The 19622-nt window shown below is 47.2% G+C and overlaps 8 protein-coding genes across 8 annotated transcripts; 3 read left to right on the forward strand and 5 right to left on the reverse strand.

Moving 5' to 3' along the window:
- Positions 1 to 441: 441 nt before the first annotated feature.
- BT62DRAFT_56818 (uncharacterized protein) lies at positions 442 to 2861 on the forward strand. The gene is made up of 20 exons (XM_043181423.1): positions 442 to 788; positions 842 to 920; positions 990 to 1003; positions 1051 to 1155; positions 1219 to 1228; positions 1285 to 1302; positions 1366 to 1391; positions 1447 to 1472; positions 1523 to 1560; positions 1622 to 1646; positions 1709 to 1720; positions 1776 to 1791; positions 1841 to 1880; positions 1932 to 2038; positions 2090 to 2149; positions 2206 to 2233; positions 2307 to 2364; positions 2418 to 2442; positions 2498 to 2609; positions 2666 to 2861. The coding sequence occupies exons 1-20, from the start codon at positions 724 to 726 to the stop codon at positions 2705 to 2707; spliced, it is 906 nt and encodes a 301-aa protein (XP_043046768.1). The 5' UTR covers positions 442 to 723; the 3' UTR covers positions 2708 to 2861.
- Positions 2862 to 4103: 1242 nt separating this feature from the next.
- Positions 4104 to 5268, forward strand: BT62DRAFT_57016 (uncharacterized protein). Its single transcript, XM_043181429.1, has 7 exons — positions 4104 to 4441; positions 4506 to 4719; positions 4768 to 4842; positions 4913 to 4965; positions 5020 to 5080; positions 5129 to 5164; positions 5222 to 5268. The coding sequence occupies exons 1-6, from the start codon at positions 4305 to 4307 to the stop codon at positions 5159 to 5161; spliced, it is 573 nt and encodes a 190-aa protein (XP_043046769.1). The 5' UTR covers positions 4104 to 4304; the 3' UTR covers positions 5162 to 5164; positions 5222 to 5268.
- A 907-nt stretch (positions 5269 to 6175) lies between these two features.
- On the reverse strand, positions 6176 to 6434 carry BT62DRAFT_925830 (uncharacterized protein; the record flags this gene model as incomplete). Its single annotated transcript, XM_043184896.1, has 3 exons — positions 6176 to 6207; positions 6242 to 6250; positions 6274 to 6434. Coding segments are annotated over 2 exons (156 nt in total), but the record flags the coding sequence as incomplete, so codon positions are not given.
- A 423-nt stretch (positions 6435 to 6857) lies between these two features.
- On the reverse strand, positions 6858 to 7954 carry BT62DRAFT_57059 (uncharacterized protein). The gene is made up of 2 exons (XM_043181430.1): positions 7207 to 7954; positions 6858 to 7153 (listed from the first exon to the last, which is right to left on the reverse strand). Exons 1-2 carry the CDS (start codon positions 7816 to 7818, stop codon positions 6992 to 6994), a joined length of 774 nt encoding a protein of 257 aa, XP_043046771.1. The 5' UTR covers positions 7819 to 7954; the 3' UTR covers positions 6858 to 6991.
- Positions 7955 to 8771: 817 nt separating this feature from the next.
- BT62DRAFT_57133 (uncharacterized protein) lies at positions 8772 to 11252 on the reverse strand. The gene is made up of 8 exons (XM_043181434.1): positions 11181 to 11252; positions 10838 to 11122; positions 10670 to 10785; positions 10031 to 10618; positions 9817 to 9977; positions 9245 to 9759; positions 8931 to 9157; positions 8772 to 8880 (listed from the first exon to the last, which is right to left on the reverse strand). Exons 2-8 carry the CDS (start codon positions 10993 to 10995, stop codon positions 8870 to 8872), a joined length of 1776 nt encoding a protein of 591 aa, XP_043046772.1. The 5' UTR covers positions 10996 to 11122; positions 11181 to 11252; the 3' UTR covers positions 8772 to 8869.
- A 337-nt stretch (positions 11253 to 11589) lies between these two features.
- On the forward strand, positions 11590 to 13043 carry BT62DRAFT_959603 (cytochrome P450). Its single transcript, XM_043188509.1, has 8 exons — positions 11590 to 11803; positions 11856 to 12189; positions 12249 to 12415; positions 12471 to 12564; positions 12620 to 12630; positions 12682 to 12706; positions 12770 to 12774; positions 12829 to 13043. Exons 2-8 carry the CDS (start codon positions 11959 to 11961, stop codon positions 13016 to 13018), a joined length of 723 nt encoding a protein of 240 aa, XP_043046773.1. The 5' UTR covers positions 11590 to 11803; positions 11856 to 11958; the 3' UTR covers positions 13019 to 13043.
- Positions 13044 to 14995: 1952 nt separating this feature from the next.
- On the reverse strand, positions 14996 to 16351 carry BT62DRAFT_990161 (uncharacterized protein). The gene is made up of 2 exons (XM_043190205.1): positions 15319 to 16351; positions 14996 to 15269 (listed from the first exon to the last, which is right to left on the reverse strand). Exons 1-2 carry the CDS (start codon positions 15918 to 15920, stop codon positions 15101 to 15103), a joined length of 771 nt encoding a protein of 256 aa, XP_043046774.1. The 5' UTR covers positions 15921 to 16351; the 3' UTR covers positions 14996 to 15100.
- Positions 16352 to 18640: 2289 nt separating this feature from the next.
- Positions 18641 to 19320, reverse strand: BT62DRAFT_867964 (uncharacterized protein; the record flags this gene model as incomplete). Its single annotated transcript, XM_043182512.1, has 2 exons — positions 18641 to 19102; positions 19162 to 19320. Coding segments are annotated over 2 exons (621 nt in total), but the record flags the coding sequence as incomplete, so codon positions are not given.
- Between the last annotated feature and the right edge of the window lie 302 nt (positions 19321 to 19622).

Below are 19622 nucleotides of genomic sequence, written 5' to 3' on the forward strand. Positions count from 1 at the left end.
CACACGGGTATCTTTCTATCTGGACTCCATTCAAAACGGAACTCTGGCTCACATCTTTACTTGCCGATGCTTCTTGTTCATCTCCTGAAAATGATGAGTAACGCATGCTTCATGCGTTGCAGGGACAGCCCCCCTCCTCCCAATAAGTTCATACGATGAAGACCAAAGATGTGCCCATACTCTCTTCCGGCGAGCCGATGCGTTGGAAGATTTCTCAGTGAGAGCAAAAAGACAGGAAAGGCGGATCACATTCCTTTCATATTGGCACCATGGTGTCTAGATTCGGACAGCCCTGGAGTTATTTATGTTGACATCTGATATCTGGGAACTGGTCCCGAGGGACTAGAAATCTGTGGGTTGTCCCTTGTCGTTTATGGACCGCTTTAGTCACCATCTCATGCAAAACAGCGCGGGCTCTACGTTCCTACGGTGCGCTTGACGGCGCATCTTCAACCTATATCGCAGTGTCCCCTTGGCAAAGTTCGTGGAACAGGGTTAGACACCAACGGAGATTTGGATATCATCATCCTTGAGGCTTGATCAATTCTCCGATGGTTGAACACGGTCCGTGAAATCGCCAACTCGATTACACCGAGTGGTTCATAGCCCCTCGCATCTCATGATGATCAAGTTCAATCTCGGCCCCGGGTGCACTCCATTTCTTGCTCAAATAGCGGGACCCACCCGAGGCGTTGGCTGTTCATTCTCTGATCCTCGACATCCATGAAACACACATCGGTCGAAAATACACTCGGTGCATTCTTTATCGGTGCTACGTTGGCCAACATGTACGTTTTCTGCTCTGCTTCTCACCGCTGAACTAGCACTAATGCCGATTCAGTCTGTTTGGCATAACAAGTCTCCAATCCACACTGTACTTCAAAAATTACCCAAATGACGGCCAGTTTTTTAAAGTTTCTGTGCGCACGCGTTTTGCATCTCGTTCGAAACGTGCATTGATATTAATGTTTTTTTCTGATGACGAGTAGATAGGGGCCATCTGGTAAGGTTTCCTCGACTCGGTGTCCCGTGTTGAATGTCATGCACCAGGTTTCTGGATACACTCGATGTCGCGTTTACCGCCTACACTTCATATTTCTATGCTTTCAAGAACTTTGGGGACATTAACGCTCTTCTTGGGAGCGCCGTCCTTTGGTGTGTTTTATCTGGTTCCGAAAATGGTTTTACTTTCTTTACTAAATTTGGATTCTTGCGTAGGAGCCTTAAGGTTTGCGCTTCTTGTGTCGATACGGCCATGATATTGAATCCCATATTCAACCATAGCTGCACATATTGCTTTGTGTACGTACCTAATCCTCCAAGTTGTCGCATCGTGAATTTCATTCTGAAGCTTTGCCCTGGCAGATTGTTATTCGAGTCTATGTTCAAGCGTGAGGATTCGCATTTTCCGATTCACCGTTGACTTGAAATACATGTCCTGTGTAGGATGTATGCTGTGCGTTTATGGAAATGTGCGTTTCCTTTTATTGATGCCCAGCTCTGTTCTGAGTTACATGGTTAGTTGGACAACATCTTCATCGAGTCGTACTGTGGTTGGTTGTATGTGGTATAATATCTATTACTGTGTCTCTTTCAATGACTGCCGTTCTCACCATTTCAGGTTCTCGTCACTGTAAGCAACGGAGGTACAGAGAATCCATCTATTCTCCAATATAGATCGTTTTCTGACCACTATAACACCCGCTAGGTTGCGGGATATGTAAGTCTCTGATACTGATTGTTGTGATATTTTATTTTTAACGACAGTCCCGCAGACCTGATTAGACAGATGTATGCATTCAGCTTTTTATAACACTCATCGCCAATGATAATTCAACAGATACGGCATGGCTACCCTCGGCCAACAACCGGACATCAAGGTCCGTGTTCAATCATGGACCCACCCCATTAAGTATCTTATTCCAATATAGAGCGGTCTTGTCTCGTTGTTTGTAACAAGTGTAACAGCCGAGTTCATGACATCCGCCGCCATGTGTTACTCTCTGAATAAAGGCCGGACCACTTCAGCCGTTCCCAAGTCAGTCTATTCATTCACTTGTTTACATCTCATAAACTGTTTCTTCGACAGCACGATTACAATAGTCCTGACATTAATGCGGATGATTCTGATGTCTGGGTTCATTACGAGGTGGGAGAAAATCAATTTGTACTTTCGTCGCAACCATATGACAACTGCTCACATAGCTTGTATTCGGTGGTAATTCTTATCACGGTACGAATAGAAATTTCGGAGCAACCTCCCTGCTCGGTCCGAGCGAATTCAGTGCTAATGGATCATGTCATAGTTTCTACTCTGGCCAGATACTCTCATATTCCTCGGCATCGATTGTATACTCCCCAAATGTCAGTTGACATGATTTTAGATCCATCGTACTGATCTTAATCTTTGTTCATAGTGTTCATCACTTCCTTATTAACAATGTACGTACTGCATCCCAAATTGCCGGTGTTCATAGATGTTCATTCAAGATGATAGGCTAAATGCACGGAAAGAGTTTCGAACCGCTGATAATTCCTTCCACCTACCACCACTTGACTCCAGCGGACTGAGGTCTGAAAGAGCACACAGCCACCGTGCGCAGGATAAGGTATGTTTCTAGATATATATTTGATGGATACTTCGTTACTGATGGGCTTGAAACAGGCTATTGTTGTCTCGATGAAGATTGAGTCGGAATCTGTGTGATTTCTACTGGTGTTCTCGCTGTTCTCGTTGCAGCTCTTCCCGTGTCGTGAGCGGTACTAGAGTGTCTAAATGATATTCATGTTCTTTATGTAAATGCTTGGTAACCACCCTGTCCGTTTCGTGTCTATTACTGTCTTCCTCGAAATGATCAAGATTGAATGAAGTTACGAGTCACGTATATAACGTCGACGCCGTGCGAATCTGAAACGTTCTTGAATACTGTTAGGATAACGCGTATTTGGAAGAGCCACGTACAAGAAAGCAATTACTGCATCCCGAGGCCCCAGAAGTATCCAAGCTGTACCTGTCGTTGAACGCCAGTAGCAACGCAAGCACTGAGAAGATAGGTTGCATGTGAAGAAACCTGAGAGGTCTGGATATCGTCGAGACATTGTTATTCTCAGGGGGTCGCGGCATGTACGACTGAGGGTTGAATTTCAATTTCCGTAGTCGTGATGATCACATGCGTCCCGTGTTTTCTTTCGTCTTAATGTGTTAGTTACGAGCGCCGTAGTGGCATCAGCATCGCATGGTCGGAATCAACGCCCAGGATATGCATGACTTTCTTCAGTCCCACGAAGGATTCGATTTCCAGCCAAACTCCTGGTCGTAGCTATGTTCGACGAAGTCTGCTGGGATTTTCTACCCGCACCAGGATTGTTAGGCAATTCGGAAGGTAGATATGGTACGGACTAGGGTCAATGGGGATGCATGTTTTGATTTTTGACGTGAAGTGTCACCAACATTAGCTCTCTAGGTGTCTTTTCCCCCGGGTTGACGTCTTGATGATTTCGCCACTGTAGGTCCGGCTTGTACCTTCATGCGAACATTATACCAATTGTATCGCGTCGCCACGAATGTAGGCGCATTTATCTTCCCGCAGTAATCATGCAGCCATTGGTTCCATGAAATTGACCATCTTATCCACGTTCTCTGTTCTCTCCAAGGCTTGATCTCCCTTCAGCAGGAAGTGACTCATGCGCGTCTTTCTTCTGACAGACGGAGAAACACGTTGATCAACATTCGTCGTAAGTCTATGCAGTGCGATAACGCTCTACTTACCTTCTTGCGCTACGTTCTTCCCTATTGGTCTGCTCATATAAGATACAAGACGAGGAAAGGGCTGTGGCTTACTGTCAATGCTGTATCCAGGGTTCGTCCATCTCATATCCTTCGAAGTACATTGGCCTCCTAACGGTATGTCCTTAGAATTGCCGCCCTCCGGATTGCTTCTCCTCTGCCTTTACCGGGTACCTTCGCGTCATGGATAGGCGAGGTATCTTTATAATGCTGAACAGTGGCGACATCATTGTAGCATTATAGTGTAACAGGCGCGGATGTTCGGGCCGGTTGCGTTACGTCTGGTTCGATTCCAGCTAATGCCATCAGACGACAACAGGCATTCTTTCTTACTGGTAACTATGGATCTAGCTGGCATTGTTCTGCAAGAAATACATGGCGATAACCGATTACCACGTCTTCACATTTTGGAGCCATCTCCTTTTCAGTCTCACCGCATGTTTTTCTACCAAATGTTCATCTCACAATATCAAACTTTCGTTCGTCGTCCCTTTTTCTACCCTTTACATGATTAGGGATGCCCATCGTTCCGTATACGGTTACGGCTGTACCTTATACGGCCGTATATCATATGAGAAAAGGGCAACGATACGGTACGGGTTTGACCGTATCCCGTATACGGGCATCATATGAGAGGGTGCTGACCTGGAGCAAGTAAAATTTTTATTTAAAGTGACTGATTTCATTCATTTGACTCATCACATACGAAAAATAATAGGCATCCATATAAATTTCACCTATCCATACAATACCCGTACAAATACGGCGTAAAAATCGATTTCCAAACCGCTGGCGGTACGGGTATGGGCCCGTATATACAGTACCCGTATCCGCCGTATGTACGGGTACGATGGGCATCTCTATACTTTATTGCCAGCCGTTCGATTCGACCCTGTGTCCACCAACTTCTGATTCTAGCCATTGTTTGTGATGCGCGGGCGGTATACACCTCTTTTGGCTGAGCTAATCTTATGTCACAGATAACGTCTTGGCCTCCATTTCGTTACTATTTCTCAAGTTTACCTCTTTCGTCGCGGGTTCATCATTATTTTCTCGTAGGCCCATACTAGGGTGTCTAAAATACTGCTACAGGATAGTTCGGCGTCTTATCAACGATGGATCTAGACTCGGAAGCTTTTTCCCGTCAACATATGCAGTGCGAACACTTCGTACCGGACGTGAGTGTCTTTCTAGTCTACGTTGGTGCCAGACTATTGATCCTTCCTTCTTAGTAGCCGTGGTACTCCTGTACCTGGTGGATTTTCAAGGAAGTATATATACATTGAGCCAGAGGTACACTTTCGTCTTTGTGGCGGTATGCTGAGTCGCGATTTCTACCAGGACCACGGTGGATGTGGGACCATGTGCTACTGACACGTCAGTATAGTGTCCCATCCTTCGTCTTCCCGAAGAAACTGCTCATAGCACCTTTAGATAAACATTCACTCTTCCCTGGCCTTCCGAGCCACCTTCATCCTAAGGCGTAGAGATGGAAGGGGGGTATATCTATAGTTCCGAGCCACGACGCAATCATCGTGGCATTATGGCGTAACAGTCGAGGAGTCCTGGTCTACCCTGTTTCTGGTTCGAACCCAGGTCACATAATATCATCAGTAATTTCCTCTTTTTTCTTGGAAAAGACACTCGGGTACGAATCTGGCAAAAATTTGGATCGCGCTTGATGAAGCGCATGACGGTGACTGGGCCTTCCTCTTTCCGCCTCTACATTGTAATATCATCTTTTTCAGTTGTTACTACTACTGACATTACTTTCAGATGAATTGAATGCGCGCGCTTGTGATCTCAAAGAATCTTCTTCATCAACTATCAGCTTTTTGGCCAGGTGTCAGCTGGGCAACAAGCCATCCCATTCGATGCTAGAGCATCCTTCATCGCAGGTTCGTCATTATCCTCACGCAGATCCGTCCCTGCATGCATAATGATTCGTTAGGGCAAGTCTTCTATCTCAAAGAATTGGCACCCACTGCACCCAAGCAGCCAAGCCTGATCTCTCTCATCTCAAAATAGAGCTGTTTAACCTATTCGGGGCATCCGTTTGTTTTCGACGAATACTCTCGTCATTCCCTTCCGGTATCCGGTATGTTTGCCCACTGGCATGAACACCTCTCCTCTCCATCGATTGTTGCAGCTTGCGCGTTTGCAGAAACCACTGTTGCCTTACGTTGATTCCCTAGGTTCACTTAAAACATACACTTCGACTACCTGCATAGCGCTTTCAACTTGGTTATCGGTATCCAGGAGTTCTCAGCGCTTGCTACCATCAATGATCAACCAAGTTTCTCAAACCGGCAGTACGCTTATTTCCCCTCACCCTATTACCCCTAGGTACTTATTCCAAAGGCTCGCTATCTGAGTCGTCATCATGCAGTGCAAATCCCTCATAGTCGCTCTTCTTGCTTGTGAGCATCTTTCCAGTTCGTATTCATCGCTGGCCACTGATCCCTTTTCCTTCTTAGTTGCCATGCTTGTAGGTGCTGCACCTCTGCTTGACGAAGTCGATGAGAATGTAGAGGTACGTGTTCCTTCCTTGAGATGGTTTCTGATTTACGGTTTCTGCCAGGAACGTGCTGGATGCGGGACAAGCGTTATCGCATGTTATTGACTCGTCACTCAGGGTCCCGTACACAGTATGCTCTTCGGTTTTATATTCTAGGAGAATATGAGCCTCATAGATGTCCCTAGCCTGAAAATTCCCGTTTTTCCTCGCCCATTATTCCTTTCTCCCCTTCCCTCCCCCGATACGAATTCCGAGTATCGCTGATGAATGTAGAGCTTGTGACGAGGGAAAGTTTCAAGTCCTTTGCAATAACATGGATGTAGTCCCTCCAGATCTGCCTCTCGGTAAATGTACGGCATACACATCCCATAGGATCCATTGGGAGCATTGGCACGGTCCGGTTCCTCCGAGATCACGTGCTACATTGCCGTAGATTCCCGCTTGTCTATAGCTACAACTGAGACTATCACCGGCCATTCTCGATCCCCTCTTGGACCTAGCGATACGGTTCCACTGTATGTTTCATCACCTTTGAAAAATACATTCTCACCTAATGATATTCTCTTAGAATCGGCTAGTTTGTCGTTTGTCGCTTGTCGGTTCATGTCACCCTCCGAATAAAAATCGGTGAGGTATCTATATAATTACAAAGCACCATACGACAATATTCCCAGCTTTGCTAGTGGTCAGGATCCCTCGTTTGAGTAGTTGATATTTGAGTCAGTGTCATCCGGTATATATGGTGTAGGTATAGGTGTTGGTGGATGCGGTATGGCATCATCTTCTAGGCTGAGCCTGCTGATTTGAGGTGAATCTATACTATCTGGTGATCCGTCCTCCAAGCCAGTCTAAAAATGAATGAGCTCATGATACGTGATCGTAGGTGGACAGCTCAACTAACCACTGAATGGGAAACCGATATCCCAGGTGTGATAGGATCTTGGAAAAGATGGCTCTTTAAAGTGGTGATAGTTTCCTCAAGGCGCACCATAATAAGTTGCACTTCCTCATCTGTATATCGTTCCCATCGTGCCTCTTTTACATCGTCTTTGATTGTCAAGAGCCGTTCAAGTTGTTCCTTTAGAAATAGCCCATCTTGTGAAAGCTTGTCCAGGAGTTTGATGCATGGAGGCCACACTGGATCAAGCGAACGAAGTCTAGTGAGTTTTAACAAAGCTAATCGTGTGCTTCCATCCTCCTTCTCATCAAGAGATCTCTCAAGCCTTCCACCCACTACCATGCAGATAATCGGTAGGTTTTCAGGGTGATGGATAACGTTAAGATGTGCAATGATGTGATAATGAGAGGAATCCGTGTCATGGTCAGAACTCTGTATTCTGGCATTGTTTGATTCAAGCTTGTGGTAGACAGCTGAGATATAGGCCTGTAGGACGCGGCGCCAGGGGAACATATACATCGTCCGCCCTATAAATCCAAGGATATCGAGATCCATAAATGTATTCAATGCAGTGACATCCCCGCTATTCATTTCATCCCCTAAGAGACTGCCCATATCTACAACACACTTTGCTAGGGCATATAAGTCTTGTGGCAAGCCATCAAGTGAGCTCTGATTGAAAGACAGTCGACAGATCACGTCTCTAAGTCGTCTCTATTGCGACGGTAAGATTCGCCAGGACAGATTATGCGCTGATAATTGGGGATTGTACACTTGGGTAATAGTCATGCGCATTAGGATGCGAATCACATCGGAACGTATCACCCATAGTACGGGAGACCTAGGATTGTACTCGCTTGTGAAAACGTGGGATATTACGAGCCTCTTTATGGTAAAATAGATGGCCCCGCTTTCACGAGAGGACAAAGATGCGTAGTCTTTGACGCATATCCGGAGATCGTGCACTGCAAAGAAGAGCATGCCCAGGCAGCTTCCACAGAAGTACTCGTTTGACCAGTCAGGCGCATCCCAATGCACTGCGGGAAATGAACGAGTGGAAAGGACGTAATTGATGATAGCGAGTGACAAGCGTATGTGCCGCGACATCCTAGCATGATTTTTATGCTTATCAAATTTAGCTAGCGCGTTTAATAGCTGCTCCTCGATAAGACTGTAAAGCCCAAAATATAAAGCATTCTGCAAATTCATCGTGCGGGTACCATCATCCTGCGGTTGAGGGGCATTCCATAGAATCCCTCGACGTGCAATTATTCGCATGAACGAATCGCAGAATTCCTCGAACGCATGATGATGACCAAATGAACCCAAGCGGTCAAAAATGTGGTTGGAAATCACGTCGGAGAATAATGACTTCCACAAGAGTGGATGGAGAGTTATACTACCGGGCTGTGGTTGTTTCATGAGATGGAGAAAAAGATCGGCGCCGGATGGATAATTGGCTGGACGAGCATCATTGTGGCAAGCGATAGCAGCAGTCAGCGCTATTACCTCAGAAGAAAGCTGACCATGGGATGTTGGAGTCAAGAGTAAACGTGGAATGCGAGACATATAGCTTTGTTGCATAGCTGCTGAAAGCCGGAGACCACTACGAAGCAGGCGTTCGACACATGTTTCCATGCCCTCCGCCAGAACAGAATATTTGCGATCAATATATGGCTGCAAACATTCCTGTAAGAGTTCCTGTTGTTTCTCCTGGATTCCGCTACCTTGGAATGAAGTATCCAACTCTTCAGAGTTGACGCTGAGCTGGAGCCCACCGATGCTCTGTATGACACAGCTGTGAACCGTAGGATTGGAAGATATGGTGTACAGCCAACGAAGAGATTGAACGTCCAACGAGTCCGACTGAGATTTAATGGTTTGAAGTTCCAACTCCCGAATGGAAGGGGGATACTGCGTATCTTGCTCTTTCGGTGTCCATCGTAAGAGTTCTCTACATGCGATGAAGAGAAGATCCGTCAATGGAGTGCGATAAGGACACTGCGGGTAGAAAACTGGTAGAAACATAGCAATGACATACAACACATATGATCCTCCCGTTATTGCAAGCATTACATATGCAATTGGACGCTCCAAGGCCACCAGGAAGATGACCAGTCCTACGAGAAAGATAGTGAGAGACATATGCAACAGAGACGGAAGGATGCCAATAATAACTGGGACGTGCCACTCCTCGAAACCCATATATCGAAACTGACGAATCCTAGCCCGATCTCGCGGAGTACCGGATGACGCCAGCATGTGTTGTCGTATCCACTGCTTTGCCAGCACCGCGACAAGAGCAGTTATCAAACTTAAGGAAAGACTTGCAAACCACAGGCCATTGACCCAACGATCAGACGTGGATGCAACGAAAGTGGTCGTGGGGTTCAATGGAGACACGGGAATAGAACTAACCACAGCGCCAGTAGCGATAGCGCGCTGGATGCTGACGGCTTCATACAATAAATAGGCGGATATCTTCGTGTAGTCTGTCTGCAGGCTTTGGGATGTCTGTGCTACAAACGTCGATACAGCAGCAGAGAACAAACCAGCCTGAGAGCCAGTAAGTCGACATCTTGTGTCATGGCATACGAACGAAGTTAAACTCACAAATACCAGCAGAACGTCTACACTGTCTTGGAGAATATCTATTCTCCCGGCATCGAATTCCTGACACTCGTCAAGGAAGATCCGCCAGATCCTAGCCATGGGACCACATTCGGATCCTGAAGGGTCCTCGGGATATCGCTGCTCGTAATCATCAGCATGGACTAGAGTGATCGTTGAGCATCTCACGACCATCATATGATAATAAGAAGTAAACCTATCCTAACTCCTGGGGGCTTGGGCTGCGAAGGTGCTTGCTGCCCTCTTGGAACTGTACCAGCTGGAGGAGCGAACGGCCCGGGATTGGGAGGCGTTGGATGCTGAATGGGTGGGTGAGGAACTACAGGCGTAAAACGCGAATGGAATCCGAGTCCCAGCTGATTATTTACTAGATTTTGATGCGCATGGACTGGAGGCTGGTGCAACGGCGGTGTAGGTGTGAAAAAGTAGTACGGGTTGTGGGGAAGCTGAGGAAGCTGCTGTTGTGATTTATTGTCCGAGTCATCAGGAATGTAGCCTGCGTCTCCATCTTCCTGGGGCGATGGGATGTTTTGAGTTCGTCCGAGAGCAGACATGTCTGATCCTGATGATATGGAATGGGAATACGGAGATGACGCGTTCTGGTTGGACTGAGAGGGAGGGTCCAAAGATGGCTCCATCAAATGTGGAGCATAGTTCGGATATACGTTGTACTGGTGTCCTGATGGTGTGAGGGAGGCTGACGATGTCAAGGACGACGGCGTGGAAGCTATAATCGGCGGAGAAAGGGATGGCAACTCTGCCAGTGACACGTTGCTCGAAAAACCTGTTTGGTCATTCTGAGATAGGCCAAGGCTTCTTTGTTCGTGTAACAAACTTTGTAGGATATCGGCAGCAGCATCATGTGATCGCAGGGAATGAGGTGTGCCGGGAGAGGAAGCATCATCATTGACCCTCTCATGTGGAGAGCCAGGTGGCGATAACAGTAATGAACTACATTCCATGTCAGTACTCCAGAGCGCTCATTCGGAAAGGACTCGCGTACGTAGGTGAAGGACCTTTGACATCTTTCTGGCTTGTATCTGTTGGCGGGCTTTCTGACATCCTTGTTATGGCCAGTGAGATTGCTGAAGATCCTGCACTTCCGGTCAGGATAGAAGATAGAGAGAATGACAATGGTGGAAGAGGTACAAGGAGTCGCATTTGTCAGATTTGTATGTCATTTTAAGCGCCCGGATTTACGGGATTACCAAAGTCCGCGCGAATTCTCGGCTTCTTCGATTGTCAGTTTCCACCAGCCACGGTGATTGCCTTGGATTGAGCATCATTACTGATTCAATTTGGTATATTAGCATAATTAATGTCTCGAGAAACGCGCACCGAATTACCATCCGTAAACTGGTCATTAGTTTTCCACTCACAGCGGCTCATATACATTCAGACGATTGATAGCGTGCCAGTTATGATGGGGCACCTATCAGTAGGAGAACTGATGAATATCAATCCTGTTCCTGGTGCCGGGCGCTTTATACTAGTCTGGCCGAGAGCGGTGCATAACCGGGCATGTTTTTCTTCTGCACTACTCCAAGAAGTTTAAATGCAGCCACCGGCATAACTTCCCGTTCCAATTCGTGTTCTACGCTCACTCCTGTCTCAGCCTCACGTTGTTCGTCAACTACTTATTTTACAACCTTTTCGCTGGGTGTCGGTTGGATAACGAGGCATCATATAATCATGATGGTTCCTGCTTCTGTGTATCGCCTGATTATTGTATCGCCATCTCAGGCTCCATAAATCTATTGATCAGAACTTGAAGATGGACGACTATGAAGGTCCTTGTGTAAATATGATGAACACTAGCGCCCTGAAACAGCTGATATTGGCGTTTATCCCTTCTCGCCACCCACTGCTTCCTCTCTTGCTGGACTCTTAGGAAAATCTCTGTAAAGGAAAAGATTCCAGAATCGCATGCAGGTTCTAATGATACAGTTCGGGGAAGGCCTTCGTCCACGTATGTATACTCTTATCCAGTGTGGATGGCCTAAACTTTTGATGCGCATCAGTCCAGGGGGGTCGGATGTATCATTGGAATCCATACTTGCGGTCGGCATTTGACGCCGCACCAAGACGGCACAGTGTCGTCCTATGCGATGTCAAGTTCTCTGAATGATGTATATGCTGCTACGAAGAACGAACCATCACATGCAGGCGGAGGTGATCCTTATTTTACACCAGAGCGTTCTCAAAGTTTGCTCCAGGATGTATCGAAACGGACGGGCGGCACATCCCGAACATCAAAGCAAAATATGCGAAGAGATTTCGCAGGGTCACCCGCAAGGTGTCAAACTCACCTCTGTCGAATATGATTCTATGCAGTTTCTGAACGCTACCATCCAAGTGCGTAGAGCCGGACACAGGGAGCTCTGTAGTCCAGTTCTGATCCCACTCGTTGACAGGAAGTTCTTCGTTTACACCCTATCGCACACACCCTCATGCGTAGGGCGGTTCAAGACGATTGCCTCCCTCTCTGTGAACCCATCATTAGCAAGGACGGAAACATTCTGAAAGAAATCCCTATCGCCAAAGAACAGACACTTCTTTGCTCAATATACACGTATAATTGGTATGCGTTCCAGTTTGTGATAGTAGACATTGTAGGATCTTATAATTCGTACTAGGCTCCCGAGAATCTGGAGTTCCGACGCGGACCAGTGGAATCCAAACCGATTTATTAACAACCGAACGAAGCCTCAGACTCCCGCTTGCCAATTTGTGAGTAGGAGTGAACGTACTTTTGTGGAAAAAAAGGCTGACTTTGTGTCTGCAGACTGTCATTTGGTGAATATCATGTCTTACTCTAGCAACCTACTCTCTTATTCACCTGATAAGGCTCCGGAATACGTTCATGCATCTGGTAGGTCCTCACCTGTTTCCCCCTTCCAGCACTCAATTTTAAGTGAAAACTTCAAATTGGAAGTTTGCGTAAGATATCTCCAGGTCAAACTCTATGTCGCGTCATCTAACCCGAAATCATAGGATCATGGAAATCCAAGTTATCCTTGTCGATCTTCTGAAAGCATTTCGAGTTCAGTTTACTGGAGGGTCTCATTATACAAGAATTTTCCGCTGGGCCCGTGGTTGTCCCTGCAGTGGAGGGCAAAGCTATGAAGGGCTCTCAGGTTCCGTTGCACTTCTCCGTTTTGGGATGATGTATTTTGCGACGTGAATCCATGCCAAGATGTAAATACGCCTTCCTATGTTTCATTGATTTATGCTTCTGTCGCTGTAGAACGGCAAATTCATAAAAATATTCAACTCAACCTATACTAAGGTGTACGTTACAAACAGAAAAAAGAAAACAAGAGATAGGTATAATTCGTGAAAAAAAAATAGTGTCCTGAAGGCGTCAGAATCTACATACAGAGAACCGGACGATAAGCGACGTTGAACATTGCGACTGGAAGCCTGTTGGTTTCCCAACGCTATGGCTTCTGTCTCCAATGCCTTGACGCTGTCGCAGCGAATGGCATCAATATCTGTCAAGTGATTGACAGCCTTCAGCACTCAAATTCGAACAAGTGAACGGGATAGTAGGAGGAGGGCGAAGTGCATGTACCCTTGTCAAGATTCGCTTCAGCAATTGTCTCTTGGTCGGATCGAAATAACCGATCTTGATTAAGCCGACAAGCATAATGCAGTGCAAAGCGCGATTCGTTTCGCTTATCTTCCGTTGCCAACGATTCCAATTATGTGCGATAAGAAAACACGGATCTAAAAATGTTACCGGAACATCGTGATAGAGATGATGGGCTTAGAGAACATTCACCACATCAAAAATGAGGTATCTGAAACTGCTATCAAGGCCAAGTCATATTCCAATTCATCGCGATATTTGTATCCGAGCAGAGTAGCTAGTTGAATGGCCCAAGGCACTTGTATCCCAGTCCACTGAAGAATCCATGTGTGCTCCCAATACTCGGGGAGTCATCCTGCCCATTCCCAATCCAATATGTCCGTGATCCACCATGATATCATGATCCCAAAGATCACCGTGAGTGAGTACGATATCATGAGGGCCAAGTCGACATCTTTTTCGCCTGATCAACCTTGGCTTGGCCTAATTCGTCATCCTCCCGAGCACCGGCAGCCAGAAGGAGGGTAAATGAACGCTCGTCATCGCAGGCACTGATATGGCGACCTGGGATGCGGGCGCCATAGATATCCTTTCCATCGACGCCGCATACGCGCGTATACCAAGGATTAGAGTACGATCGGCACGATGATATGAAGCTCCCCTGGGGAATAACGATTCTTTGACATCCAGCAGCGATTTTCCGGGAATACGCGTCATGAGGATCGATCCCTCGCGAGACCTTGTGTTAGGAGAATGTTTACCGTATGAGATAAAACGGGGTGCGGGCACGCCCATAGAGCGTGCAAGGGACATGGCTCTTCCCTCTACCTCGCGTGCATGTGAGAACGAGATTGAAGGGTAGGGGAATGATACCAGCCTCGACGAGATATGTAAGATCTAGTCGGAAGTAATGGCAGTATATTCGAGAAATAGGGATCAGGATGTGCTGATGGATCCATACGCGAATGAGGTTCCCTAGCAGATAGCCGGGGGAAGGTTATTTGAAGGAAGGTAATGGTAAATTCTAGAGCAGGGAGCATCAGCTTGTGAAAGAGCAGGAATATTAATATCAACCTAGTTCATAGAAAGCTCCGTGTGAAGAAGGACTTATACTTGTAAGTAACTATTCGACGGGCACAAGAAACCAACGTAAGTAACACGTCGGCCCCAAGCCACAGACCCGCCAGTTATTTCGGATGCCGACCTGGGCACTTAGCTTTCACTCTCAACCAACTATTGTTCTATGATTTTCTTTGTCTCGATCGCCTAGAAAACGAACGCAAAGAAATATGATTAAACCTGAACAACCATCTACGCAACACCATGCCTGACCTTTTGCTGGCCTTCTTGAGTTCCGATTTGGTAGGAGCTCACCCTGCAGCCAAAAACATCATTCAAATTGATTTCTGGTCTCTTTATTAGTTTTCTCTTCATCCTATCTCTACTTTTTCTGGGTTTTCTGGGCGTTTAAACGTCGGTCAAGCACATGTGAGGACTGGGGCCGTCACCCTCTATTTCATTTGTTTTCTCACTTACATTTACGTATTGAGGCTAAGGTTTTGAAACTTTGACGAATCGAATGTGTATGATTGGCGTTAAGACTCCACTAACCGCGAGTTTTAATGTACCTCAGATATCATTACGGCTGACTGTATTTCTTACTCCCTCGACCAGTCATCCAAAATGTATAGACATCCCTGTACCAAGCTCCACGGAATTATCCAAGATATTCCTCACCGCTGGGTGGTTCAAGATATGATTCTCCCCTGAATACGTAGAATCGCCGACTGTCGTCTTGAAATCGGAAGGCGAGATTGCAAACTGGTGGCCTGTGAACCAACGACTACCATTATCAATCAGCACCGCATAACGAACTCGACAGGAAAACTTACGCGACGTGCTCTTCCTGCTCTTCCGCCTCCGCTGTCTTCCCCACGCGCCTATACATCCTGCTCATATGCGCCCTAGCCCACAAATTCGTCCTCCAACTTCCCCAGGACTCCTTCTCTACCTCCTTGAACACTCGCTCCGCCTCGGCCTCTTTCCCAGGCTGCTTTGCATACGACGCAGCGAGGTACAGCATCGGCGTGACGTCCTTCACCGCGTCCTCTGAGGGGTGGAACCTCCGGTACTGAGTCAGCGACGTCTGGATGAAGGGCTCCGCCTCGTCGATCCGCGTAGGCTCGCAGTACCGCATGAACTGCGCCATTTGCCACGAACACCCGTCGAGGAGGTGGAGCTTTTTGTTTCCGTCTGTGTCGACCTCGTTGGGCTCGAGCATGCCGATGGCGCGCATGTAGATTGGGTCGGAGCCGTTGGTTTCAACTTCTTTGATAAAAGTGGCGAGCAGGTTAATGACTGTAGTTTGGTCGGACGGAGAAAGAGAGGGAAGGATGTCGACGAGTTGCTTTGAGACGATTACGAAACTGGTGCCGTCGATGATGACTGTGGGTACAGGGCCTAGGCCATTTGGGTCACTTGTTGGCTGGGACATGATCAAGGGTCACAGAGAAAAAGAGATACGGTCAAGCGTTTTATATAAGTTATCTGGGGCTTAAATTCGGGGTCGCTACACGTGCGACGGCGATCTGAAAACGTGGAGACGAGACTCAATTGAAATATTGCATCCGTGCGTTCCAAGAAGAGAAGAAACTCGAAGATGGCTCCACGCCACACACCCAAGCGCCGGAATATCCCAGATATGAGAACTTGCCAATGGCAAGGGTTATTGAAAAAAAAAACAAACATCGAGGCTACCTTTTTTCGAACGCCGGTCAGCTGTCGCTTCGCTGCGCACGTCACTTGCATTTCCTAGCAACCTTATTCCCTGAGAACTTTGAGCCTCTGATCCTCAAGACAGCGAAAACGAGGGGACTAAATTATCATGGAACACTCACAAGGCTGTACTAGGATATTCGATCCTCCTCTTAAAGCGAATGCTGATAAGTGCCATACATTAGACATAATTTCGTTTACACGGATGACTGCTCCGTTACATCGAAAGCACTCGGTTGACTTGCATATTCATCGGAATCATCGGGTATGTATGGTGCTGGAGAATTGTCGGGACTTGGCCTGCTGGGATGGAGGACGTTCTCAGAAAACGCCGTGTCGACCTGAAATGAACCCGTTGAACCCATGAATCAATTGCAGACTGAAGTTACTCACTAAGTCCGGTGCAGAATGTTTAACGACTTGCTTCAACTTCGTGCTGCAAATTTCGAGCCGGGTCATGATATTTTTCACCTCGCTCACGTTATATGGCCTCCATTGCGCGTCACCGTCAAGGGTAAAGAATCGTTGTTCCGATATGTGCTGCCGATTCTTCGAAAGGAGCTCCAACTGCGCTATGCACCGAGACCAAGCTGGGTCTTGAGAGCGCAGACATGCAAGGAAATGTAAGGTTTTTTGAGCGCCTCCAGCGCCGCCCTTTTCGATACATTTCGCAAATCGCCCGCCCAGTATGGCACATATGGTATAGAGATTTCGAGGACGATGGATATAATCGACATATTCATCAACGGGGCCAGGAATGTGTGCGAGGTGGATGGTCTTTGTTCTGCTACCGTCAAGCATACGAAAGATTGCTGAGACGTAGGCCTGGATGACGCGGCACCAGGGATAAATGAACATAGTCTGTTCTGCAAATTGGAGCACGTCGAGATTCGTGAAGGTCTCTAATGCAGCGGCGTCCTCATTATCCAAGTTATGTTCTAGGAGAGCCCCTGCATCGACGACACAGGTTGCCGGCACATGAGTATTCGTCAACCAGTTGCCGAGCGTATTTGGATCTAATGTTAGTCCACAAATGATGTCTCTGACGTTACTCCACTCCGGAGGTAAGATCTTCCAAGATCTGCTGGGCTCCAAATTTGAATTCTCAGAAATTATAATGCGCACTAATATTCGTATCACGTCGGAACGCATCATCCACGGTATTGGAGATGGGCAAATCTCCTTACTCGCGAAAGACCGAGATGTTACCAGTGGACAGATGACCGAATAGATGGCGGCACTTTCGCGGAACGACAACATCGAATAGTTTGTGACTTGTATCCGGAGCTCTCTCAAGGCGAAAAAGACCATGCCGAAACAGTGATGCTGTATGAGAGACGGATCATCCCATCGGACTGCACGGAATGATTGTGTAGAAAGGGCGTAGTTAGTAATAGCCAGAAGTAGGCGAATCCGCCGCGAAATCTCAGAATCAGGGGGGTGGTTATCAAAGCTCGCTGGCTCGCTCAATGCATCAAATCCCGAAAGCACATACAATAAGTGAGTTTCGATGTCGCCATAAAGGCCAAACCATAAAGCGTCTTGAAGAGACATTCTTCGAGTACCGTCATCCTGTGGCTGCGCCGGATTCCATGATACTTTGAGCCGTGTAAGTGTTTCCATGAACTTGTAACAGAATGGCTCAAACTCGGAATTGTGGACTGAATCTAGGGCGAGCGAGCGTCGGGAAATCACACTTGAAAACAGAGATCTCCACAAGGAAGGATGAAGGAGGATATCTTCGGTATGCCAGGTCCGCTGGGCAAGGTAGAGAAAGACATCGGCACCAGTTGGATAATTCGGGGGACGGAGGCCATCGTCTTGACAGGCAATGGTGGCAGTCATCGTCGTTATTTCGGTAGATAACTGACTATCGGGAGAAAAGGTCAAGAGTAACCGCGGGATACTGGAAGGATGGCTGCGTGGTAACTCTGCTGAAAAGCGGAGACGGCTACGAAGAAGACGCTCTAATCGGGTTTCCATGCCATCCACCACAGCAGAATATCCCTCATACTCGTGAGGTTCCAGACATTCTTGCAAAAGTTCCCAGTTTTTCTCCTGGAGTCCGGTTCCTTCAAACGCACCACACAACGCATAAGAATCGACGCTAGGCTGGAGCCCGCCAATGCACTGTATGATATACTTATGAATCATGGGATTGGAAGACATATCGTACAACCAACGAAGGGATTGGACGTCCAGGTCATCGCACTGGTTTTTGATAGTCCGGAGCTCCCATTCTTGAATGGAGGGTGGAAGCAGCTCGTAACGGGCTATCGACGTCCATCTGAGAATTTTCCGATGGGCAACAAAGAGGCGATCCGTCAATGACGTTTGATAAGGACATCCCGCAAAGAAAAGGGGCATGAGCAGGGCCGCGAGATATAGAGTATATGAGCCTCCTGTGATCACCAAAAGTACATATGCGATTGGGTGCTCTAAGTTTAGGAGAAAAACAACCAATCCTGCTAGGAACATAGCAAGGGCAATGTGCAACAGAAATGGAAGAATCCCGACGATGATGGGGACGTGCCACTCCTGAAAACCGATATAACGGAATTGCCGAATCCTGCACCGATCCCGCGGGGCTTCTGATGATGTTAGCATATACTGTCGTATCCATTGCTTGGCCAGCACCGCGACAAGGGCCGTGACCAAACTCAGGGAAAGGCTCAAAAACCACAAGCCATTGACGCAGCGGTCAGAAGCGGAAGGGATAAAGACGCTTGTGGGGTTCAATGGCGAAGCAGAGACAGAGTCGACCCCTGCACCGCTGGCGATGGCGCGTTGGATATTGACCATTTCATAAAGCAAGAAGGCAGACACCTCTGAGTAGTCTACCTGCAAGTTTTGGGACGTCTGCGCAACGAAGGTGGTCACTACAGCAGAAAATAAACCAGCCTGGCAATGGTATCAGAAATTTACGTGATAGAACATCACAGTACCGAAATTGAACTCACAAACACTAAGAGTACGTCCACGTTGTCCCGAAGAACTTGAAATTTTGCCTCATCATAGGCTTGACATTCATCGGCGAACATCCGCCAGATTCTGGCTGTGGGATCGCATTCTGACCCAGGCGAATCTTCTGGATATTTTTGTTCGTAACCATCCTGAACTAAATTTTCGTTGAGTTTCGTACATATAGCCTATCTAGTTATCGGAAGCATACCTGCCCTTACTCCAGACTTCGCTTCCAAAGGTTTTACATGGTTTATTGTTACCGGCGGGACGACATGAGAAGGATGAAGTGAAGGTAGGTGCAGACCTTGAGAAGGATCGAATGTCGGCGAGATCGGTGCTCTGGGTGTTTTTGAATTGTTCTTAGGTAACCCATGAAAATAAAATGGACTGTTATAAATCATCTGACTCAGCTGAGCCGGCGGCGGTGATGGTAAGTTAGCGACAGATGGATTTTGTG

The sequence above is a fragment of the Guyanagaster necrorhizus genome (assembly GCF_019112545.1).
Source record: "Guyanagaster necrorhizus MCA 3950 unplaced genomic scaffold BT62scaffold_1, whole genome shotgun sequence".
NCBI classification, from domain to species: domain Eukaryota; kingdom Fungi; phylum Basidiomycota; class Agaricomycetes; order Agaricales; family Physalacriaceae; genus Guyanagaster; species Guyanagaster necrorhizus.